Source organism: Oncorhynchus mykiss, chromosome 17 (assembly GCF_057628025.1).
Source record: "Oncorhynchus mykiss isolate SJ-2025 chromosome 17, ASM5762802v1, whole genome shotgun sequence".
NCBI classification, from domain to species: Eukaryota; Metazoa; Chordata; class Actinopteri; order Salmoniformes; family Salmonidae; genus Oncorhynchus; species Oncorhynchus mykiss.
The window spans coordinates 7,775,001-7,800,573 of record NC_143038.1 but is presented as its reverse complement, the minus strand read 5'-3'; the positions used below and the strand labels follow the sequence as shown (position 1 = coordinate 7,800,573).

The following is a 25,573-nucleotide window of genomic DNA, read 5'->3' as shown; positions in this document are numbered from 1 at the left end:
GCAAGTGTCTTCACTGACATTTTCAACCTCTCCCTGACAGAGTCTGTAATACCTACATTTCAAGCAGACCACCATTTCAAGCAGTCCCTGTGCCCAAGAAAGAGAAGGTAACCTGCCCAAATGACTACTGCCCCGTAGCACTCACACCGGTAGCCATGAAGTGCTTTGAAAGGCTGGTCATGGCGCACATCAACACCATCATCCCGGAAACCCTAGAACCACTCCAATTCGCATACCACCCCAAGAGATCCACAGATGATGCATTCTCAATCGCACTCCAAACTGCCCTTTCCCACAAAAATAACACCTATATCAGAATGCTGTTGACTACAGCTCAGCGTTCAACACCATAGTGCCCACAAAACTCATCACTGAGCTAAGGACCTTGGGACTGAACACCCCCCTCTGCAACTGGATCCTGGACTTCCTGACGGAACGCCCCCAGGTGGTAAGGGTAGGCAACAACCCATCTGCCACAGTGACCCTTAACACAGGGAACCCTCAGAGGTGCGGGCCCCTCAGCGGTGCGTACCTCTCCCTCAACGTGAGCAAGACAATGGAGATGATGGTGGACTACAGGAAAAGGAGGGCCGAACACGCCCCCATTTACATCGACGGAGCTGAAGTGGAGTGGGGTCGAGAGTTTCAAGTTCCTTGGTGTCAACATTGCCAACAAACTATCATGGTTCAAACACACCAAGACAGTTGTGAAGAGGGCACGACAATGCCCTTTCCCCCTCAGTAGACTGAAAAGATGGGTCCCCAGATCCTTTCAAAGGTTATACAGCTGCACCATCGAGAGCATCCTGACCAGTTGCATCACCGCCTGGTATGGCAACCGCTCGGCGTCCGACCGTAAGGCGCTACAGAGAGTAGTCCGTATGGCCCCAGTACATCACTGAGGCCAAGCTTCCTGCCTTCCAGGACCTATACACTAGGCGGTGTCAGAGGAAGGCCCACAAAATTGTCAAAGACTCCAGTCACCCATGTCACAGACTGTTCTCTCTGCTACCGCATGGCAAGCTGTACCAAAGCGCCTAGTCTAGGTCCAAAAGGCTCCTTAAAAGCTTCTACCCCCAAGCCATAAGACTGCTGAACAATTAATAAAATGGCCAGCTGGACTATTTGGTTTTCACACTGCTGCTACTCGCTGTTTATTATCTATGCATAGTCACTTTACCCATACCTACATGTACAAGTCCCCTCGACTAACCTGTATCCCCGCACATTGACTTGGTACTGGTACCCCTTGTATATAGCCTTATTATTGTCATTGTATTGTGTTTCTTTAGTTTATTTAGTCAATATTTTCTTAACTGTCTTTTCTAAAAACTGCATTGTTGGTTAAGGGCTTGTAATTAAGCATTTCACAATTCACCTGTTGTATTGATTTGGTGATATTGCAAAAAAAAGCATGAAACAGGGAGAGAAGAGGAGTGATGGAAAAAGGGAAAACAAGAGGAGGGGGGGGGCTTTACTCTCCAACACCAGCAGTAACCTCACTTCCCTGTCAATCTGATCTGTCAGAACAGCAGTAGAGACGGCCAACGGGAGGTCTGAGAACAGCTGCCAGGCGTTCTGGCACGCTACAACTCCTCTCTCTGTCTGGGAGAGGAACATCGCTATGACCACACTTTTCCACGAGCTAGGGGCAAAGGAGAAGGATGTGGCCTGTGTTGCCCTCTGACAGGTTCTTGTAGTGACTAACTAGTGACAAATCTTCATTGCCATCTTTGTTCATTTGTAATGCGGTTCTTAACATTCTTTCCTGAATAGTTTTTTCTCATACCATGTCTCTAGCTTAATTTTCAAGTTTAACAGGTGTTCATATAAAAGTTACATCAATTTCCATTTCATCTCTCCATGTTAATTAATAAGATTTAACTAAGGAAGTAGTACATTAAATTATGTATATACAATACTGCCGTGTTTTGACAGTAGCTGGTGGGAGAGTGATGCACACTGTATAATTTGGAAGAAATCCCCTCTGAACAAGCTACTGTCTCATCTCTCCTGAATTCGAGAAAGAGCTCGCTTCCCTGATTAGCACCAGAGCCCCAAATCTCTCTTCCGTTCACTACCATATTCCCTCTCTTTTCCTCTTAGAGAGACAAAATCAACAGATCAACAATATCACGGCCCAGAACGTTGCCGTGCCAACACCCCACTGCGTTCCAGTTACACAGTTAATTGGATGAAGAGTGTAAGATTAAAGGACCTACATCCCAAGGCAACGGCTAATTGATTTAATATTTATGAACTTCTAACGAGGGGAGTGAGGGGGAAGGCAACAGGGATCCAATTTAAACTGTACTCGCTCTAACATTTCACGTGAAGGAAATGTTTAGTTAGAAGGGGTGGGGATGGAAGAGAGGGAGAGCGGTTCTTTCTGTTTTCTGCTCAGCCTAAATACGTACTGCAAACCAAATCCTAGCTAAAGGCATTATGGGTATCCACAGGTGTAGCCAGTGGAATTTAAACCGTTTGATATCAAAAAATTAGTCTCAAGAACATGCTCTGATAATCCCATGTTGCAGAGGAATTAGGATCACACAAGCAGTGTAGTGAGAGATAAGGACTGAGACTGAGACTGGATCCACTCACCTGCTGGCTCCTCTGTACTGCTGGCTGTGGTTGTCGGGGGAACAACGGGAATCTCTGTTTCCAGGTAAAAACACCGCACAAACACAGACAAAAGTTAGCTTCATTATGTTTTAATAAATTTGACATAGAATTAAAGACAACTGTTATTTTGATGAAAGAGTTATGCAAATTAAGACGAGTATACAATACAATAAGAGTGTTTATTTTCCAGCAGACAAGCTTTAGTATTAATGTACAACCTACAGTTTTTCAGTAGATGTAGACGTGCTGTGTGGGGTAACTGTACGAAGGGATGGTTACTAGTTAGGTTTCGCCTGTAGAGAGTTACTTTCTCAGCTGTACAGTATCCATATTAGGAAGTCTGAGAACTAAGGACTTCCTAATATGAATGCCGTACAGGTGGAGCTACCTGGCAGATCAGATCAAAGGGGAACAGCGAGATTAAATCTTAAGATCTGGAGGGGAGATATCAGGGAGGGTTGTGAAATCTGTAATGTCTCCCCCCTCACGCCTCTATTCACCCCCCCACGACGAGGTCTCTGCGGTTTTACACCCAAGACTTCATTCTCTCAGCTCTCCTTCACCCTCTCGTGTAGGCTATTTACAGAGGCAGGAAGTTGACATTGAATGAAGCCATGCATGAAAAGAGCTCCTCTTATCTCCAAAGGAGCAGGATGGTAACATTAGATAACAATAGATATAAAACCTAATGCATTTTGTTACACTGGCGGCAAAACGGGGATAAAACCCCCGAAACAGGTGTGTAAGCAGCGAGGGGAAGCAAGGACAGAGAAGCACAGATACCGCTGTATGAGAACACATAGATAAAAGGAAAGGGTGGCAAGATAGATAAAATACACAGGAACGGAAAAGAGTACAATAGCAGTGTATTGGCAGTCATGCATACAGAGCCTTGCAAAAGTATTCACCCCCCTTGGCGTTTTTCCTATTTTGTTGCATTACAACCTGTAATTTAAATGGATTTTTATTTGGATTTCTTGTAATACACATACACAAAATAGTCCAAATTTGTGAAGTGAAATGAAAAAAATGATTTGTTTAAAAAAAATTGAAAAAAAAATGAAAAACGGAAAAGTGGTGGGTGTATATGTATTTTGCTGTCCCTTTGCTATGAAGCACCTAAGTTAAGATATGGTGCAACCAATTACCTTCAGAAGTCACATAATTAATAAAATAAAGTCCACCTGTGTGCAATCTAAGTGTCAAATGATCTGTCACATGATCTCAGTATATTTACACCTGTTCTGAAAGGCCCAAGAATCTGCAACACCACCAAGCAAGCGGCACCATGAAGACCAAGGAGCTCTCCAAACAAGTCATGGACAAAGTTGTGGAGAAGTACAGATTTGGGTTATAAAAAAAGATCAGAAACTTTGAACATCCCACAGAGCACCGTTAAATCCATTATTAAATAATGCAAAGAATATGGCACCACAACAAACCCGCCAAGACTCACAGACCAGGCAAGGAGGGCATTAATCAGAGAGGCAACAAAGAGGCTAAAGAAAACCCTGAAGGAGCTGCAAAGCTCCACAGTGGAGATTGGAGTATCTGTCCATAGGACCACTTGAAGCCGTACACTCCACAGAGCTGGGCTTTACAGACGAGTTGACAGAAAAAAAGCCATTGCTTAATTAAAGAAAAAAATAAGCAAACACGTTTGATGTTCCCCAAAAGACATGTGGGAGACTCCCCAAACATATGGATGAAAGTCCTCTGGTCAGATGAGACTTAAATTGAGCTTTTTAGCCATCATGGAAAACGCTATTCAGTCACCCCGAGAACGCCATCCCATCATTCTGTGGGAATTTTTTTCATCGGCAGGGACTGAGAACTGGTCAGAATTGAAGGAATGATGGATGACACTAAATACAGGGAAATTCTTGAGGGATTTGTTTCAGTCTTCCAGAGATTTGAGACTGGGATGGAGGTTCACCTTCCAGCAGGACAATGACCCTAAGCATACTGCTAAAGCAACACTCGAGTGGTTTAAGGGGAAACATTTAAATGTCTTGGAATGGCCTAGTCAAAGCCCAGACCTCAATCCAATTGAGAATCTGTGGTTTGACTTAAAGATTGCTGTACACCAGCAGGAACTCATCCAACTTGAAAGAGCTAGAGCAGTTTTGCCTTGAAGAATGGGCAAAAATCCCAGTGGCTAGATGTGCCAAGCTTATAGAGACATACCCCAAGAGACTTGCAGCTGTAATTTCTGCAAAAGGTGGCTCTACAAAGTATTGACTTTGTGGGGATGAATAGTTATGCACGCTCAAGTCTTCTGTTTTTTGTCTTATTTCTTGTTTGTTTCACAATAAAAAATATTTTGCATCTTCAAGGTGGTAGGCATGTTGTGTCAAACAAATGATACAAACACCCCCAAAAATGCATTTTAATTCCAGGTTGTAAGGCAACAAAATAGGAAAAATGCCAAAGGGGGTGAATAATTTCGCAAGCCACTGTAGATGAAGATTCTGTTTGATAAAGGAAGAAAGAATCAAGTCTTTTGCTCAACGCCTCTGATTTGATTAGGACTTATCCCAATCATTTATTTTAATTTTATTTATTTCACCTAGTGGTTAAGAGTGTTGGGCCAGTAACCAAAAGGTTGCTGCTGTACTGCCTTTGAGCAAGGCAGTTAACCCCCAACAACAACTGCTCCCCGGTTTCCGATGATGTGGACGTCGATTAAGGCAGCCCCCCCATGCCTCTTTGATTCAGAAGGGCTGGGTTAAATGTGGAAGACACATTTCGGTTGAATGCATTCAGTTGTGCAACTGATTAGGTATCCCTTTTCCCTTAATTGTTTAATTTATACAGGCCTAATTTATACAGGCCTAATTTATACAGGCCTAATTGTTTAATTTATACAGGCCTAATTTCTCATTAAGAATGCAAGCATTTGTCTTGTGACAAGAAAAAAAATTGCTGCCAGAGGCCATGTGGTTTTTACTCCCTACTGATTACTCTGTTTCACTGCTAATCGACCTGCCAAGCCCTGATAGCCGATCAGGATTCAGCCACGCGTGCCAGATCACATAATAATAATGAGCCTGTTTCTCATAATCGACTCGTATGGTCTGATTTACGACCCTCTACATTGATGACATTTTATCCCTCCCTGTTAAAACTGAAATTGGCAAGAGGTTTCAGTATCGCTAAATGTTAATGGGAAGGGCTTTAAAAAAGATTATTTAGCAATTATTGAAGAAACTAAATATTTGTGTTGATCCCATCTGATCGCGGGGACCTCAGCATCTCCAAGTTTCACACCACCGACTGAGTGGCGCGACTTTCCCAGTAAAATCAAAGATATCCGATTCCAATGGAGTTTGTAGGTTTAAATATCCCCTTGGCTTGGACATTGGCCAAAAATATCCCTTTGGAATAATTAATTTCATAATAGCTTTTATTTAACCTCTGAATCATCATTTTATTGACCAAAATCAGCAATTAAAATGTATTGTTTTGGAGTCTGAAAACAAATGCCAAATAATTAAGATAAAGTGGCAGCCATTTTATTTTTGTTTTGAGATGCTGATTGCCCTTGGTCATTGGCCCTTTTCCCTTTTCAGCCAATCAGGGACACTGGTGGATCCTAGAGATGGTGTTCGTTAACTAGGCTCTGGACCGGGACTTGGCAGTGTTGTATTTGTGGGGGACTGTCAACATTGGGAGGTTGAGGCTTCACAGAGGATTCTGGGGGATGATTTGTTTATTTTAGCTTTCAGATTTACCGGGTGGTCAGAACACTGTGACTAAATGCTTGTCTGAGGAAACCAATGGAGGAGAGAAAGAAGAAGAGTAGGATTCTGTGCCATGTAGTGTGTGTTTGTCAAGCCAGGACAGAGGAGGGAGGGACGGTGGGTGGGTGGTTGGGGGGACGAAGGGTGGATGGGAGGGACGGAGGGTGGGTGGGTGGGTGGGAGGGTGGAAGGGACGGAGGGTCAGTTGGTGGTTGGGTTAGTAGTTGGGTGGGTGGGAGGGTGGATGGATGGATGGATGGATGGGAGGGACGGAGGGTGGGTGGGTGGGTGGATGGGAGGGAGGGAGGGACGGAGGGTGGGTTGGTGGTTGGTTGGGTGGGTGGGTGGGTTGATGGGTTGGTAGTTGGGTGGGTGGGTGGGTGGGTGGGTGGGTGGGTGGATGGGAGGGACGGAGGGTGGGTGGGTGGGTGGGTGGATGGGAGGGAGGGAGGGACGGAGGGTGGGTTGGTTGGTGGGTGGATGGGAGGGAGGGAGGGACGGAGGGTGGGTTGGTGGGTGGATGGGAGGGAGGGAGGGACGGAGGGTGGGTTGGTGGTTGGTTGGGTGGGTGGGTGGGTTGATGGGTTGGTAGTTGGGTGGGTGGGTGGGTGGGTGGTGGATGGGAGGGACGGAGGGTGGGTTGGTGGTTGGGTGGGTGGATGGATGGATGGATGGATGGGAGGGACGGAGGGTGGGTGGGTGGGTGGATGGGAGGGAGGGAGGGACGGAGGGTGGGTTGGTGGTTGGTTGGGTGGGTGGGTGGGTTGATGGGTTGGTAGTTGGGTGGGTGGGTGGGTGGGTGGTGGATGGGAGGGACGGAGGGTGGGTTGGTGGTTGGGTGGGTGGATGGATGGATGGGAGGGACGGAGGGTGGGTGGGTGGGTGGGAGGGTGTAGTTGGTTGGTTAGTTGAGTGAGTTTGTTCCTTTTTGTAAATTGTCCATTTTCTTTGTGGAGGTGTGTATGAAAGTTTCAAGCATAGAGATGGAATGGGCAAAAGTCATATCTCGACCAAAGGTTTTAATATGGGTGGCTGGTGGCTGGTGAGGCAAGTTCAGGCAACTATGAAAGGCTGGGTTCCACGTACTTATGCAGGGGGCAATGGGCGAGCGGCTCTGCTGGTAGCCTTTAGCGCAGCGGTTGCACGTGATACCAGTCACGCCGTCTTTACAGGGACATTGACCCGTGGTTTGGTTACAGGTTTTGCCAGCAGCACCCACGGGATGGCAATCACATGCTGTGAGGAACAGAAGAGAAGAGGTAAGAGAACACACGTTTGGTGTGGGTGGGGACACAAAAACACATAACACCCATGTACAGAGAGAGTACAGATACAGTACAAAACAACAACACATACAACAGCAGTGGTGGTGGTAACAACAGGTTTGGAAACGTGAGCGTCGAGGACAGATGAGACAGTGAAGCTTGTGAGGCTTGCTGCAGGAAGAGTGACAGGACTTACTTGGGTCCACAACACGACAAGCTTGACTTGCAGTGCCATCGCTGCAAGAACACACGAACAGCATACGCTCAGCATATTCAAACTGGCATACAGTGCTGGTTGACATTGACTGCTGGGAATTGTTAGCTCTTTCCAAGCTGCTATCATGGTAGCATGATCATGACAGTATGATTGTCCGGGATCAAAATGTTTTGTCTTCTTTCTATAATGTGTGTGTGTGTGTGTGTGTGTGTGTGTGTGTGTGTGTGTGTGTGTGTGTGTGTGTGTGTGTGTGTGTGTGTGTGTGTGTGTGTGTGTGTGTGTGTGTGTGTGTGTGTGTGTGTGTGTGAAAGAAGGATAATGGAACAGGCGACTGTGTTTACTAGATGATTAAATCGGATAGATAATCCTGATTGGCTGTTTTTTATTAATCAGAGGTTTGAGTCTGGAACCAAAATGGCTGTCAGATTTCCTCTCTGCCTGGGGAGTCTATCTAAGACATCTGCTTCAGGAATGCAACATCTTTTGCCTGCACTAGGCTAACCCCCTGTCTTTATTTTCAACTAAACGCACAGTTGGTCTATCTTGCCAACTAAACTCACTATATCAAGTTTGATAAAGTGTTGAATAACAGGTAAACTATTGTAATAAATCATGTTAAACTATTGGCAAAGTTTTTCCTTGTGTCTATGTTTGTTTGTACTGTTCATATCCAGGCATGGCGTGGTTACCATAACGATATGTCACACATGACGCAAATCCTATATTCTAATCAATACCAGAACTTCTCTACTAATCTTTCCTCTAGTCAGCAAGCCCCTAAGCTCCATGAGACGTTGTTGCCAGGGTAACAGAACTATGTGACTTGGGTCTGGTTGTGTGCGTCCCATGGGCTGTGTTCCATGTTGAATGTTTACAGTATGTCCTATAGAAAACCCAATGATGTCGGTTTTCAGCAAATTACTAGTTTTCAGCCAATGATGTCGGGTTTTAGAAAATGACTTTGGGTTTTAGCCAGTGATGTTGGGTTTAAGCCTGCGGGTGTATTGTCCTTCAGAATGACCCCTCCCTACATCTCTCTAGTGTCACTTGTCACGATGAGAATCATCAAAGGTCTCAGTTTGAGCTATGCAATTTGAGGTTTTGTGGGTATACACTGGTTTTACAGACCACAATGTGCATTCTCATTCCGCATGGTGGGAAAGTTATGTGAATGTTGCTTAGCTTCTGCTTTTAACTGGAAATCTACTAAATGACCAGAGAATGCTGAGATTCAGTACAAGATTTGGAGATTTCGCTCTCTCTCTCGCTCTCTCTCTCTCTCTCTCTCTCTCTTCCCCTCCTCTCGCTCTCTCACTCTCTCTCTCTCTCTCTCCCTCTCTATCTCTTCCCCTCCTCTCTCTCTCTTCCCCTCCCCTCTCTCGCTCTCTCTCTCCCCCTTCCCTCTCTCGCTCTCTCTCCCTCTCTATCTCTCTCTCTTCCCCTTCTATCTCTCTCTTCCCCTCCCATCCCCTCTCTCGCTCTCTCTCTTCCCCTCCCCTCTCTCTCTCTTCCCCTTCACTCTCTCTCTTACCCTCCCCTCTCTCTTTCTTTCCCTCCCCGCTTTCTCTCTCTCTCTCTCTCTCTTCCCCTCCCCGCTCTCTCTCCCTCTCTCTCTCTCTCTCTCTTCCCCTTCTCTCTCTCTCTCTCCCTCTCTATCTCTCTCTTCCCATCCCCACTCTCTTTCTTCCCCTCCCCGCTTTCTCTCTCACTCTCTCTCTCTCTCCCCTCCCCTCTCTCGCTCTCTCTCCTCTCTATCTCTCTCTTCCCCTTCTCTCTCTCTCTTCCCCTCCCATCCCCTCTCTCACTCTCTCTCTCTTCCCTCCCCTCTCTCTCTCTTCCCCCCTCTCTCTTTCTTCCCTCCCCGCTTTCTCTCTCTCTTTCTTCCCTCCCCGCTTACTCTCTCTCTCTCTCTCTCTTCCTCTCCCCCTCTCTCTCTCTTTCTCTCCGCTTCCTCTCCCCCTCTCTATCTCAGCTTCCTCCCTCTCTCTCTCGCTCTCTCCGCTTCCTCGCTCTCTCTCTCCCTCGCTCTCTCTCTCCGCTTCCTCTCTCCCTCGCTTCTCTCTCTCTCCGCTTCCGCTCTCTCGCTCTCTCTCTCTCTCTCTCTCTCTCTCCGCTTCCCCCCTCTCTCTCTCTCTCTCTCTCTCTCTCTCTCTCTTCTCTCCGCTTCCTCGCTCTCTCTCACTCGCTCTCTCTCTCTCCGTTTCCTCTCTCTCTCTCTCTCTCTCTCCGCTTCCTCTCTGTCTCTCTCTCTCTCTCTCTCGCTTCCCCTCTCTCTCTCTCTGCTTCCTCTCTCTCTCTCTCTCTCCGCTTCCTCTCTCTCTCTCTCTCTCTCCGCTTCCTCGCTCTCTCTCTCTCCCTCGCTCTCTCTCTCCGCTCTCCCTCTCCCTCTCTCTCTCTCTCTCCGCTTCCCCTCTCTCTCTCTCTCTCTCTCTCTCTCTCTCTCTTCTCTCTCTCTCCTCTTCCCCTCTCTCTCTCTCTCTCTCTCTCTCTCTCCGCTTCCCTCTCTCTCTCCGCTTCCTCTCTCTCTCTCTCTCTCTCTCTCTTCCCCTCCTCTCTCTCTCTCTCGCTCTCTCTCTCCCTATCTATCTTTTCCCCTCCTATCTCTCTCTTCCCCTCCCCGCTTTCTCTCTCTCTCTCTTTCTTCCCCTCCCCGCTTTCTCTCTCTCTCTCTCTCTCTCTTCCTCTCCCTCTCTCTCTCTTTCTCCTCCTTCTCCTAGCTTCCTCTCTCCCCTCTCTCTCTCAGCTTCCTCCCTCTCTCTCTCTCTCTCTCTCTCCGCTTCCTCGCTCTCTCTCTCCCATCCTCTCTCTCTCTTCCTCTCCTCGCTCTCTCTCTCCCTCGCTCTCTCTCCACTTCCTCTCTCTCCCTCTCTCTCTCGCTCTCTACCGCTCCCTCTCTCGCTCTCTCTCTCTCTCTCCGCTTGCCCCTCTCTCTCTCTCTCTCTCTCTCTCTCTCTCTCCGCTTCCTCTCTGTCTCTCTCTCTCTCTCTCTCTCTCGCTTCCCCTCTCTCTCTCTCTGCTTCCTCTCTCTCTCTCTCTCTCCGCTTCCTCTCTCTCTCTCTCTCTCCGCTTCCTCGCTCTCTCTCTCTCCCTCGCTCTCTCTCTCTCCGCTTCCTCTCTCCCTCTCTCTCTCTCTCTCTCCCTCGCTCTCTCTCTCTCCGCTTCCCCTCTCTCTCTCTCCGCTTCCTCTCTCTCTCCCTCTCTATCTCTCTCTCTTCCCCTTCTATCTCTCTCTTCCCCTCCCATCCCCTCTCTCTCTTCCCCTCCCCTCTCTCTCTCTTCCCCTTCACTCTCTCCTCTTACCCTCCCTCTCTCTTTCTTCCCCTGCCCGCTTTCTCTCTCAAATTCAAATTCCAATTCAAGCTGCTTTATTGGCATGAAAAACATTGTGTCAATATTGCCAAAGCAACAATGTATACAATATACATTGTAACAAAATTGTAAATGATAGCAAATAATAATATAAAATGGTAGTAAATAATAATACAGAATTAAATACAAAAATAATAACAATAACATGGTAACAGTCAATAGTAGAAATGCAATAAATATAAAATAAAATTATGGAAAATGAAACTATAACTAACTTATAACTAAATTAACGGTCATCTTCTTCTTTATATCAGTACTACAACTACAATCATCATTACTACGACTACTACTACCATCACTAAACTGTTATCACTACCATTACCACCCATATTTGGAATGATAAACATGAATAATTATAGAAATAATAGTAATAATAAGTAAGTTACTGTTTACTATGCAGATGTTATTATTCAGTGTCCCTCAGGCTATGGCAGGAAAATACATATTTGGCTGCAAGAGGAGCCATTGCTCCTTCGCCCATGAGTATTCTTAGTTTTTCCTCTGGGTTCAATTTGTAAAAATTTTGAATATATGTAGTCATTTCTGTGAATAATGAATCTCTTTGTGAGGAATATTTATCACAGTAAAGGAGAAAGTGCATCTCTGTCTCTACCTCCCCTGTTATGCAGTGACCACATACACGCTCCTCTTTGGGTAGACATGTCTTTTATGTCTGCCGGTTTCTATTGCCAATTGGTGGTCACTCAGCCTGTACTTGGTAAGGATCTGTCTCTGCTTCGTATCTCTGACAGTGTAGAGATAATCAGACCAATTCATATTCTCTGTTTAGGGTCAGATAGCAATTTAGTCGGCTTTGGGATTTTGTTTCGTTTTTCCAGTATTGTAAATATGATTTCTTTGATTGGTTCATGATTTTGCTTATTGGAATTCTTTCTTTGAAGCAGTGCTGGTGTCAGCTTGGTTGGTGAGGTCCAACACCAGCTGACTGAGAGGGCTCGTTTCTGGCTCAGCCTCTTGGGCTTGAAGTGCTTTAAATTGCAGACTCGAATTTGGACTTGAATTTAGATGTAGCCAAAATTTTAATGATCTTTTCTGTATTTTCATTATTACTGGAAAACGGCCCAATTCTGCCCTACATGCATTAGTTGGTGTATTTCTCTGGACTTGTAGAATTTTCCGACAGATTCTGCATGTAGGGCTTCAATTGGATGGTTGTCCCACATTTAAAATCCAGTTCATTGAGTGGCCCCCAAACCTAACTTCCATAAAGTGCTAATGGTAGGATTACACTGTCAATATTTTAGTTCAATTCTAATTGGGATGTTGATTTTGAATAATTTCATTTTTATTGCATACATTGCTCTGCGGGCTTTTTCTTTGAGTGCCTTCACTGCCATATTAAAGTTTCCCGATGCAGATATGGATATGCAGATATGGTCAGACCAAGGTAGGTGTAATGTTTTGTGTGTTCAATTAAGGTGTTGTTCAGGGTGAATTTACATTTGTGTTATCTGACATCTGGGTTTTTTTTTGGAAAATCATGATTCTAGTTTTTCTGGAAAATCTACTGCCAGGGCCCAATTATGGCAATATTGCTCCAGAATATTAATGTTTTGTTGAAACCCTTCTCTGGTTTGTGACAAGGCTACCAGTCATCAGCATATAGCAGGTATTTCACCTCTGTGTCTCTCTCTCATTCTAACCCTCCCCGCTCTCTCCTCCCTCTCTCTCTCTCTCTCTCCCCCTTCTCTCTCTCTCTCTCCTCTCTCTATCTCTCTCTCTTCCCATCCCCACTCTCTCTTCCCTTCCCTCGTTCTCTCTCTCGCTCTCTCTCTCCCTCTTCCCTCTCGCTCTCTCTCCCTCTTCTCCTCATCTCTCTTCCCCTTCTATCTCTCTCTTCCCCTCCCTCATCCCTCTCGCTCTCTCTCTCTTCCTTCTCCCCTCTCCCTCCCGTCTCTCTTCCTCTCTCTCTCTCTCTCGCTTCCTCTCTCTGTCCTCTGTCTCTCTCTCTCTCTCTGCTTCCCTCTCTCTCTTCTCCCTCTCTCTTCTTCCCCTCCCCGCTTTCTCTCTCTCTTCCTTCCCTCCCCGCTCTCTCTCTCTCTCTCCTTTCCCTCTCTTTCTCCCTCTCTCTCGCTTCCTCTCCCTCTCTCCAGCTTCCTCCCTCTCTCTCTCTCTCTCTCTCGCTCTCCGCTTCCTCGCTCTCACTCTCCCTCGCTCTCTCTCTCGCTGTCCCTCGCTCCCTCCCTCTCGCTCTCTCTCTCTCCGCTTCCTCGCTCTCTCTCTCCCTCTCGCTCTCTTCGTCTTCCTCGCTCTCCTCTCTCTCCCTCGCTCTCTCTCTCGCTCCCTCTCTCCCTCGCTCTCTCTCTCTCTCTCTCTCTCTCTCCGCTTCACCTCTCTCGCTCTCTCTCTCTCCGCTTCCCCCTCTCTCTCTCTCTCTCTCTCTCTCTCGCTCCCGTCTCTCTCTCCCTCTCTCGCTCTCTCTCTCGCTCCCTCTCTCTCTCTCTCTCTCTCTCTCTCTCGCTTCCTCTCTGTCTCTCTCTCTCTCTCTCTCCGCTTCCCCTCTCTCTCTCGCCGTCTTCCCTCTCCTCTCTCCGCTTCCTCTCTCTCTCTCGCTCTCTCTCTCTCTCTCCCTCGCTCTCTCTCTCCGCTTCCTCTATCCCTCGCTCTCTCTCTCTCTCGCTTCCTCTCTCTCTCTCTCTCTCGCTCCCTCTCTCTCTCTCTCTCTCTCTCTCTCTCTCTCTCTCTCTCTCTCGCTTCCCTCTCTCTCTCGCTTCCTCTCTCTCTCTCTCTCTCTTCCCCTCCTCTCTCTCGCTCTCTCTCTCTCTCTCCTCTCTATCCTTCCCTCTCTCTCTCTCTTCCCCTCCCTCTCTCGCTCTCTCTCTCCCTCCTCCCCTCTCTCGCTCTCTCTCTCTCTGCTTCCTCTCTCTCTCTCTCTCTCTCTCTCTCTCTTCCCCTCCTCTCTCTCTCGCGCTCTCTCTCTCTCCCTCTCTCATCCTTTCCTCCTCTCTCCCTCTTCCCCTCCCCTCCCATCCCCTTCCTTCCCCTCCCTCTCTCTCTTCCCCTTCACTCTCTCTCTAACCCTCCCCTTTCTCTCTTCTCCTTCCTATCCCTCTCTCTCGCTCTCTTTCTTCCCCTCCCCGCTCTCTCTCCCTCTCTCTCTCTCTCTCTCTCTCCGCTTCCCCCCTCTCTCTCTCTCTCTCTCTCGCTTCCTCGCTCTCTCTCCCTCGCTCTCTCTCTCGCTTCCTCTCTCTCTCTCTCTCTCTCTCTCGCTTCCTCTCTCTGTCTCTCTCTCTCTCTCTTTCCCTCTCTCTCGCTTCCTCTCTCTCTCTCGCTTCCTCTCTCTCTCTCTCTCTCGCTCTCTCTCTCTCTCTCTCCCTCGCTCTCTCTCTCCGTCTCGCTCTATCCCTCTCGCTCTCTCTCTTTCTCCGCTTCCTCTCTCTCTCTCTCTCGCTTCCTTCTCTCTCTCTCTCTCTCTCTCTCTCTCTCTCTCTCGCTTCCCTCTCTCTCTCTGTCTTTCCTCTTCTCTCTCTCTCTTCCCCTCCTCTCTCTCTCTCTCTCTTCTCCTTCTCATCCTTCCCCTCCTCTCTCTCTCTTCCCCTCCCCTCTCTCGCTCTCTCTCCCCCTCCCTCTTGCTCTCTCTCTCTCTGCTTCCTCTCTCTCTCTCTCTCTCTTCCCCTCCTCTCTCTTCTCGCGCTCTCTCTCTCTCTCCTCTCATCCTTCCCTCTCTCTCTCCCTCTTCCCCTCCCCTCCCATCCCCTCTCTCCCTCCCTTCCTCTCTCTTCCCTCTTCACTTCTCTAATCCTCCCCTCTCTCCTTCTTCCCCTCCACTCCCTCTCGCTCCTCCCTCCTTCCGTCCCTCCCCTCGCTCCCTCCCTCTCTCTCTCTCTCTCTCTCTCTCTTCCCCTCTCTCTCTCTCTCTCCCTCTCTAGTATTCCTCCTCTTCCCATCCCACTCTCCTTCCCTTCCCTCTCTCCCTCCCCTTCACTATCTCTCTTACCCTCCCCTCTCTCCTTCCTCTTCCATCCCCTCCTCCCTCCGCTTTCTTCCCCTCCCCGCTCTCTCTCTCGCTCCCTCTCTCCCCCTCCCCTCTCTCGCTCTCTCTCCCTCTCTATCTCTCTCTCCCTTTCTCTCTCCCTCTCCCTCTCTATCTCTCTTCCCCTTCCATCCTCCTTCTCCTCCCATCCCCTTCCCTCCCCTCCTCTCCCTTCCCCTCCCCGCTCTCTCTTTCACTCTCTCTCTCTCCCCGCTCTCCTTCTCTCTCTCTCTCTCTCTCCCTCCCCGTCTCTCTCCCTCTCTCTCTCTCTCTCTCTCTCTTTTTCCCCTTCTCTCTCTCTCTCTCCCTCTCTCATCCTCTCTTCCCATCCCACTCATTCCTTCCCCTCCCCGCTCTCTCTCTCGCTTCTCTCTCTCCCCCTCCCCTCTCTCGCTCTCTCTCCCTCTCTATCTCTCTTCCCATCCCCTCACTCCCTCGCCGTCCGTTTTCTCTCTCGCTCTCTCTCTCTCCTTTCCCTCTCTCCCTCCGTCTCCTTCCTCTCCCCCTCTCTCCAGCCTTCCTTCTCTCTCTCTCTCTCTCTCTCTCTCTCTCTCTCGCTTCCTCGCTCCTCTCTCTCCTCGCTCTCTCTCTCGCTTCCTCTCTCCCTCTCGTCCTCCCCTGCTTCCCCTCTCTCAGCTCTCTCTCTCTCTCGCTCCCCCTCTCTCTCTCTCTCTCGCCTCCGTTCTCCTCCTTCCTTCGTCTCTCTCTCCGCTTCCTTCCTTCTCTCGCTCTCTCTCTCGCTTCCTCTCTCTCTCTCTCTCTCTCTCGCTTCCTTCCCTCGCTCTCTCTCTCTCTCGCTTCCTCTCTCTCTCTCTCTCTCTCTCTCGCTTCCTCTCTCTCTCTCTCTCTCTCTCTCTCTCGCTTCCCCTCTCTCTCTCTCTCCGTCGCTCCTCTCTCTCTCTCCCCTCCCTCTCTCTCGCTCTCTCTCTCTCCCTCTCTCTCTCTCCCCTCCCCTCTCTCACTCTCTCTCTCCCCTCCCCTCTCTCGCTCTCTCTCGCTCTCTCTCTCTCTCTCTCCTTCTATCTCTCTTCCCCTCCCATCCCCTCTCGCTCTCTCTCTCTTCCCCTCCCCTCTCTCACTCTCTCTCTCCCCTCCCCTCTCTTGCTCTCTCTGCCTCTCTATCTCTCTCTCTTCCCCTTCTCTATCTCTCTTCCCCTCCCATCCCCTTCTCTCGCTCTCTTCTTCCCTCCCCGTCCTCCCTCCCTCTCTCTCTCTCTCTTCCCCTTCTCTCTCTCTCCTCTCTCTATCTCTCTCTCTCTCCCATCCCCACTCCTCCTTCCCTCCCCGCTCTCTCTCTCTCGCCTGCCTCTCTCTCTCCCCCTCCCCTCTCGCTCTCTCTCCCTCTCTCATCCCCTCCCTTCTCTCTCCCTCTCCCTCTCTCTCTATCTCTCTCTTCCCCTTCCATCCTTCTCTCCCCCTCCTATCTCCTCTCTCTCTTCCCCCCCCTCCTTCTTCCCCTCCCCGCTCTCTCTTCACTCTCTCTCTCTCTCGCCGTCCTCCCTCTCTCTCTCTCTTCTTCCCCTCCCCGCTCTCTCTCCTCTCTCTCTCTCTCTTCCCCTTCTCTCTCTCTCTCCCTCTCTCTATCTCTCTCTTCCCATCCCACTCTCTCTCTCTCCCTTCCCGCTCTCTCTCGCTCTCTCTCTCTCCCCCTCCCCTCTCTCGCTCGCTCCTCCCTCTCTCATCTCTCTTCCCCTTCTCTCTCCCTCTCCCTCTACATCTTCTTCCCCTTTATCTCTCTCTTCCCCTCCCATCCCTCTTCCCTCGTCTCTCTCTCTCTCCCTTCCCTCCTCTCGCTCTCTCTCCCCTCCTCTCCTTCCCTTCCCCGCTTTCTCTCTCTCTCTCTTCTCTCTCTTCCTCTCCCTCTCTCTCTGCTTCTCTTTCCTCCCTCTCTCTCTCTCGCTTCCTCTCTCTCTTTCTCTTGCTTCCTTCTCCCCAGCTCTCTCTCTCTCTCGCTTCCCCTCTCTCTCTCTCTCTCTCTCTCTCTCTCTCTCCGCTTCCTCTCTCTCTCTCTATTCGCTCTCTCTCTCTCTCTCTCTCCGCTTCCTTCTCTCTCTCTCTCTCTCTCTCGCTTCCTTTCTCTCTCTCTCCGCTTCCTCTCTCTCTCTCTCTCTCTTTCTCCGCTCCTCTCTTCTCTCTCTCTCTCTCTCCGCTTCCTTCCTCCCTCGCTCTCTCTCTCGCTTCCTCTCTCTCTCTCTCTCTCCGTCTCCTCTCTCTCTCTCCTCCCTCTCTCTCTCTATCTCTCTCTCTTCCCCTTCTCATCCTCTCTTCCCCTCCCATCCCTCTCGCTCTCTCGCTCTTCCCCTCCCTCGCTCTCTTCCCCCCTCTCTCTTTCTTCCCCTCCCCGCTTTCTCTTTTCTTCCCCTCCCCGCTCTCTCTTCTCTCTCTCTCTTCCTCTCCCTCTCTCTCTCTCTCTGCTCTCCTCTCTCTCTCTCTCTCCCTCGCTCTCTCTCTCTCTCGCTTCCTCTCTCTCTCTCCCTCGCTTCCTCTCTCCCTAGCTCTCTCTCTCTCTCTCTCTCTCTCGCTTCCTCTCTCTCTCTCTCATTCGCTCTCTCTCTCTCTCTCGCTTCCTCTCTCTCTCTCTCTCTCTCTCTCGCTTCCTCTCTCTCTCTCTCTCTCTCTCGTTTCTCTCTCTCTCTCTCTCTCTCTCTCGTTTCTCTTTCTCCCTCGCTCTCTCTCTCGCTTCCTCTCTCTCTCTCGCTTCCTCTCTCTCCCTCTCTCTCTATCTCTCTCTCTTCCCCTTCATCTTCCTTCCCCTCCCATCCCCTCTCCGCCCCCCTCTCTCCCTCCCCTCTCTCCTTCCCTCTTCACTCTCTCTCTCTCTCACACCCTCTCCCTCTCTCTCTCTCCCCCTTCCCTCCTCTCCCTCTCTCTCTCTCTCTCTATTTCCGCTCTCTCTCTCTCTCTCTCTCTTCCTCTCCCTCTCTCTCTCTCTCTCTCGCTTCCTCTCCCCCTCCCTCCAGCTCTCCCTCCCTCTCTCCTTCCTCTCCCCTCTCTCTCTCTCTCTCTCTCTCTCGTCTCCTCTCCCCCTCTCCTCAGCTTCCTCTCTCTCTCGCTTCCTCTCTCTGTCTCTCTCTCTCTCTCTCCTGCTTCCCCTCTCTCTCTCCGCTTCCTCTCTCTAATTTTAATCAAATTCAAGCTGTCTTTATTGGCATGAAAAAACATTGTGTCAATATTGCCAATAACAATGTATACAATATACATTGTAACAAAATTGTAAATGATAGCAAATAATAATATAAAATGGTAGTAAATAATAAATACAAAAATAAATAATAAAATGGTAAAAGTCGACAGTAAACATTAATAATTATAGTAATAAGAATAATAGTAATAATAAGTAAGTTACTGTTTACTATGATAATGTTATTATTCAGTGTCCTCAGGTCATGCAGGAAAATACATATTTGGCTGCAAGAACTAGCCATTGCTTCTTTGCCATGAGAGTACTTGAGTTTTTCCTCTTGGTTCAATTGTAAAATGTGGAGATATGTAGTCATTTCTGTGATAAATGAATCTCTTTGTGAGGAAATATTATCGACACAGTAAGGAGAAAGTGCATCTCTGTTGACCTCCCTGTTGATGCAGTGAACCACATACACGCTCTTCTTTGGGTAGCCATGTCTCTTCATGCTGCCGGTTCTTATTGCCAATCGGGTGGTTATGAGCCTGTACTTGGTAAGGATCTGTCTCTGCTTCGTATCTCTGACAGAGAGAGATACTGAGCCAGTTCAGATCCCGGTTCAGGGTCAGACAGCAATTTAGTCGGCTTCTGTATTTTGTTTCGTTTTTCCAGTATTGTAAGTATGATTCCTTTGTATTTGGTTCATGATTTTGTTTATTGGAATTCTTTCTTTTGAAGCAGTGCTGGTGTCAGCTTGATTGGTGAGGTCCAAGACACCAGCCTACTTGAGAGGGTCGTTTCTGGGCTAGCTTGGCTTGAAGTGCTTTAAATTGCAGACTCTAATTTGGACTCTAATTGAAAGATGTAGCCAATATTTTTAATCATCTTTTCTGTATCTTCATTATTACTGGAAAACGGCCCAATTCTGCCCTAGCTACACATGCATGCCAGTTGGTGTATTTCTCTGAATCTGTAGACTTCCAGGGTCTCTGCATGTAGGGTCTTCAATTGGATGTTTGTCCGACATTTCAAATCGAGTTCATCTGAGTGGCCTCAAGTAACCTCACTTCCATAAAGTGCTATTGGTAGGATTACACTGTCAATATTTTAGTCCAAATTCTAATTGGGATGTCTATTTTGAATAATTTCATTTTCTAGATTGCATACATTGCTCTGCGGGCTTTTCTTTGAGTGCTTTTACTGCCATATTAAAGTTTCCGATGCAGATATGGTCAGACCAAGGTAGGTGTAATTTTTGTGTGTTCAATTAAGGTGTTGTTCAGGGTGAATTCAGATTTCTGTTTTGACATCTGGGGTTTTTTTTTGGAAATCATGATTCCAAACTTTTTTGGAAAATTTACTGCTGAGGGCCCAATTATGGCAATATTGCTCCAGAACATGATGTTTTTGTTGAAGACCTTGGTTGGTGATAGAAGTACTAGTTTATCAGCATATAGGCAGTGTATTTCACCTCTGTGTCAAATAGTGTGAGTCCTGGGGCCGGGAGATTTGGTCCAATATGTCCCGTGAATTCATTGAGCACAAATGTTGGAAGATTTGGACTCAAATCGCAGCCTTGTCTACATCCTTCACATTGTGAAAAAATTCTGTTCTTTGGCTTTGATTTATTGCACACTTATTCTCTCTGTGTACACACACTCTCATTAAGTCATACACCTTACCACCAAGCCCAAACTCCCAGAATTTTCTAGAACAGCCCTTCGTGCCAAATCAATGCTCTCAAGTCAATAAAGCAAGCAAGATCTTGCCTTGGTGGACGGGTCCACTCAATTAGTGTGTGTAAGGTGTATATATGGTCAGTAGTGCGATGGTTAGGGAGGAAGCCAATTCTACATTGCACTTATTCACATTTTTCTCTAGGAAGAACTTTGAATTCTTGAACTTCAAAATGCTACAGAAAATCTTTCCCAAGTTACTGTTGATCAAATTCCCTGTAATTATTGGGGTCTGATTTGTCTCACTTTCGTGGATAGGGGAGATGGAGCCCTGGTTCCAATAACATCAGGCAAGCAAGCCAGAAAGTTAAGTAACCATGTTGAACAATTTAAGCACAGCATTCTTTGGGACCAGGTGTGCTGTTTCAGCATTTCATTTCTGATGTTGCTCAGGATCATAAAGCCTCTTGATTTAATATATTTTAGCTCTTCATTTAAGTCTCGTTGGGTTATTGGGTAATCTAATGGATTTGGTTGTTTTTAATCACTGATTCCAGGACATGCTTCAATTTTCTTTAATTTCTAATTGGCTCTGGTTTAAGTCTTTTTGTGGCATGTTTTCTGTATAGATTATCAAAGCAGTCTTTCCAAATTCCTAGCATCCTACGGCTAATTCTTGTGGCTTTGTTGTGCTGAAACTTGCTTCCATATGTCCCAGTAACCTATTTTGGTCAGTTTGCTTTTCAATTTCATCAAGTGTCTTGTTGTATAATTCAATTTCTTGCATTTCAGTGTTTGTTTATACTGTTCAGAGTTTCAAAGTATTCATATCTTAGCTCTGGTTGTTTTGCTTATGTTTCTTGTTTGACATTTGTCTTAGGTGTTTTCTAATCTGTTTTACATTCATTATCAAACCATTTGTCAGGAAACATTTTGATTTTTGCTTCTGATGTTGCATTGCTCTTCTGGTTTTCTCAAATTCTTGCTTTCGATGCTGCTTTTTGGAATATGTAGTTGATGTTCTGGTAGCCTAATTATACTACTTCATTGTTTTGGTACTCTAGCTTTATTGAAAAACTGTATAGTAGCTTCACCACTTCATTTGAGTTCATGTTTCAATGAATGCTCCTACACTGTTTGGAGCCCATTCCTGAACGATTGGTCTATGTTGAAGCTTCATTGGGCTGTTCTTTGAATGAATATTGCCGGTTAATTTCTTCAGAAAGACGTCCATCTGACTGTGATCTGACAATGGTGTTGGTGCCTAAAGAGTCCCCTCTGATTCTACCATTAAGCATGTACAGGCCTAAGGCTCGACAGAGATGTACTAACTCTTTTCCATTTTTGTTCAGTATTTGGTCAGGACTGTTTCTATTATTTATAATAGGGCTACTGTACAAGGAGGGGTGTCCAAATATGTGGTGGTTACCTCCCGCATCAGTGTAGTCAGGCTCAGAACCTGTTCTTGCATTGAAATCTCCACAAAGAAGCACTTTACCCTGCGCCTGAAATGTAATGATTTCTGTCTGGAGATTGTCAAAAAACTGATCATCATAATATGATGAATCTGAAGGAGGAGCATAAGCTGCACATATGTATACATCATTGTCACAATAGATTGTACCTTTGTTAAGTTTTAGCCAAATGTGAGTGGTACCTTTTTTCATTTCATTCAGTGCTAAGTCCTGCTTATGCCAAATGATGATTCCACCTGAGTCTCGGCCCCGTTTAACATTTTTATGTTTGATTGATGGTAGTAAACTTTCTCTATAGCCTGAGGGACACTGAGTATCTATGTCTCCACGACACCATGTTTCCAGTAGGATTATGATGTCCTGTCCCTTGATGTTTTTAATCAATTCTGGATTAGTTGTTTTATAACCAAAATGTGAAGAGTATAGGCCCTGGATATTCCAAGAGCTGATAGTTAATGATCTCATTTATAATAAGTGATATTCACTGGTTTGAGTAAAGTACATCGAAAAAAACAAAAAAAATAAAATATGTATATATACATATATATACATACACACATACACATATACATATATATACATACATATATACACATATACATACATATATACATACACATACATATATATATACATATATATATACATACACATACATATATACATACACATACATATACACACATACATACATACATACATACACACACACACACACACACACATACATACACACACACACACATACATACATACATATATATATACATATATATACACATACACATACATATATATATATATATATATATATATATATATATATACACACATACATGCACATACACATATACACACATACATACATACATACACACACACGCGCACACACACACACACACACACACACCATTACATATAATAATTATTATAATACCGGTGTCAATACATTTAGGAATATTTGTAAACAAATGAATAAGAATGGAATAAGATTGCATTGTACTTATGTTATGTGCAATCTGCAACCCTGTGTGTTTGTGTGTGTGTGTGTGCGCGTGCGTGCCCGTGTGTGAATTAAAGGGACTGTCTAGCTCAGTAGTCTGCATATTAGTTGCAGTAGTTGGCGCACCTCTCCTATCTCTGATTGTTCTAGGGGTCTTCTGCCAGAGGTTACCTCAGCATATGTAGGCTGACGATCTAATTGATACATGGTGTGGACTGCATCATGTGGTCTACTTCCCTGAAGGGCAGTGTTCTGACCGACCCTGGAGTAGTGGTCAGAGCTGTGTTGTGATGGGCTGGGTCTAGTAGAGCTGTGTTGTGATGGGACAGGTCTAGTAGAGCTGTGTTGTGATGGGCCGGGTCTAGTAGAGCTGCGTTGTGATGGGCCGGGTCTAGTAGAGCTGTGTTGTGATGGGCCGGGTCTAGTAGAGCTGTGTTGTGATGGGCCGGGTCTAGTAGAGCTTTGTTGTGATGGGCCAGGTCTAGTAGAGCTGTGTTGTGATGGGCCAGGTCTAGTAGAGCTGTGTTGTGATGGGCCAGGTCTAGTAGAGCTTTGTTGTGATGGGCCAGGTCTAGTAGAGCTGTGTTGTGATGGGCCGGGTCTAGTAGAGCTGTGCTGTGTTGGGCCTGGTCTAGTAGAGCTGTGCTGTGTTGGGCCTGGTCTAGTAGAGCTGTGCTGTAATAAGCCATGTCTGGCTCTTTTCTCCTCGGGATGGTGGAGGTACTGTTGTTTCAGAAGGTGGGGCGTGGGACCTTTGTTGCTGGGGTGATGGGTGTGTGGGTCCCTGCCAAGTGTTGCATCTTTTAGGTCCTTGGCAAAGGTTCTGATACTGTCCTGATCAAGATGTATATTATCATATAAGTGTTGACATGTCAGAGTGGGGTGGTGAGCCGTTCTGACGTTGAGCAGTGAGGCACAGTCCACAGTGATCTGTTGATTTATTTTGTCGATCAACTTTTCTGGGAAGTCTTTTCTTGGTAGGAGGGTGGACACAACTATATTGGTTGTTGGGAACATAGCCTGTGCCCGTTCTGCCACTCTTCTCACTGCCCCAGATACATTTTCACCTTTGGCATGAAGGTCGTTTGTGCCAGTGTGGATGATGATGTTGTCAGGGGTGTCAATCCTGGTCTGACTGAGTAGCTGCATTGCACTCTCAGTTGTAGGACACCAGAACTTATACACCTGGTGTCTAGGGAATAATCTTTCCTGGACTAAGAACTTCCCATTTGAATCAATTAGAATTGCAGTTGTGGGTGATTGTCTGGGTGGAGCAGACTGGGAGGCTGGTATTCTGACCTGGGCTGGAGCAGACTGGGAGGCTGGTAGGTTAACCTGGGCTGGAGCAGACTGGGAGGCTGGTATTCTGACCTGGGCTGGAGCAGACTGGGAGGCTGGTAGGTTGACCTGGGCTGGAGCAGACTGGGAGGCTGGTAGGTTAACCTGGGCTGGAGCAGACTGGGAGGCTGGTATTCTGACCTGGGCTGGAGCAGACTGGGAGGCTGGTAGGTTGACCTGGGCTGGAGCAGACTGAGAGGCTGGTAGGTTGACCTGGGCTGGAGCAGACTGGTAGGCTGGTGCAGTGTCATCCGGCTGTGTAGTGGAGGCCATGCTGGTCTCAGGTTCTGCTTGTGTTGTACCAAGCGGGTGTTCTCTAGATGCAGAGGACACAATGACTCTCTGCCGGTTGAGGGTGTCAATGTACCTCTCTTTTTGTTCGAGCTCCTTTCTAGTTGTGCTCAGATGGTCTCTGAGGTCATCATTTGTCTGACTCAGCTTGTCCATTCTGCTTTCTAATTTAGCTATGGATGCTCTGCTCTCCTCCCTGAACTGTTTCATCTCTTCTTTGAGTTTCTGGACAGTGTCCTCCTCTTGAAGCTTCTTCTCTCTGAGTTCTATGACCTCTGCTTCGACTAGAGAGAGGGTGTTGTGGAAACGTTGCATAGCAGGTGTTCTTATTGAAATTGTCATGTCCTTGACTCTGTCTGCTGCAGGTGAGGTAGGTAAAGGGACGTTGAGGGCTTCCTGCTGGGTCACAGAGACCATTGGGGTCTGCTTTTCTCCATCTCCCTCCTTGACTTTTTCCTCATTTTCTGAGATGATGTCAGCGTCTTCTTTTAGGGTAGCAAACCTATTCTCAAAAGCCTGGAGGCTTGAATCATTGCCTTGTATCAATACAGTTCCATTATTATATAAGTTTACTGTTTGATATGTGTTGCTCTGGTCAGCTTCTTCAAAAATGCTGATCTGACATCCTTGGCTGATGCCCCTCTTTTTTGAGAAAGGGAAATGGTTGCAAATAACCTTTTTCCATATGTTCCCTCGATTGGTATTAAAAATTAAATTTGCTCTTGTTTTGTAACTGGTAAGATCTGCAAACAGGCATTCATGGTTCTGTCCCATCAACAAACCTTTGAAACTTTTCTTAGCTTTCTCTGTTTGGATGTCTGGTGGGTAAACAATTTCCATAGCAACGCTGGTGATGTTGGCTACAATGTTGCAATAGAAGTGCTGTTTCTTGTATAATGCTCTCTTGTTTCTTCAGAGGACTGTTTCACTTTGTTGTCCTTTTTTCTTTTCTTTTTTCTTCTGTCCTTATTTTGTCCTTATTTTGTCTTCCTTTCTTCTGTTAACTAGATATTTTTTTTGTTATTCTTTGTAAGCTAGCTAGCTTCTTCCAGGAGAGTCCCTAGCAACTGCTTAGCAACATGTAAACAATTCAGCTAACAATTCAGCTAGCTAAGATAACTGTATAATTTTATGAAATATAGTTACTTTTTCGAAATCCTGTCTTTTTGGTTTGTTGCTTGTATTGTCTTCTATTGAGTCTTGCAGTTTTCTTTTGATTTTTTCGATGTACTTCACTCTAAAAAACCATTTAAATCTCAATATATACAGGAGCTCATTTTTCAGCAGCTGCTCAATTTGGAACTCCGGAACTCTCTCTTTAGCTCCTCCCTCAGTCTCTCTCTCTCTCTCTCCCGCTTCCTCTCTCTCTCTCTCTCTCTCTCTCTCTCTCTCTCTCTCTCTCTCCGTTTCCTCGCTCTCTCTCTCTCCCGCTTCCTCTCTCCCTCGCTCTCTCTCT

General features: G+C 46.8%; 1 protein-coding gene across 2 annotated transcripts in view; it reads right to left on the bottom strand.

Moving 5' to 3' along the window:
* LOC118940367 (netrin-1) overlaps window positions 1-25,573 on the bottom strand; it is a 116,406-nt gene that overhangs the window by 24,754 nt on the left and 66,079 nt on the right. The window contains exons 4-5 of one of the 2 annotated variants that reach the window (XM_036949489.2): window positions 7,455-7,604; window positions 2,605-2,658 (exon numbers count right to left, since the gene is read on the bottom strand). In XM_036949489.2, the coding sequence (XP_036805384.1) occupies window positions 2,605-2,658; window positions 7,455-7,604 (204 nt within the window). The remainder of the gene's footprint in view (window positions 1-2,604; window positions 2,659-7,454; window positions 7,605-25,573) is intronic. The other variant, XM_036949490.2, reaches the window with a different exon arrangement.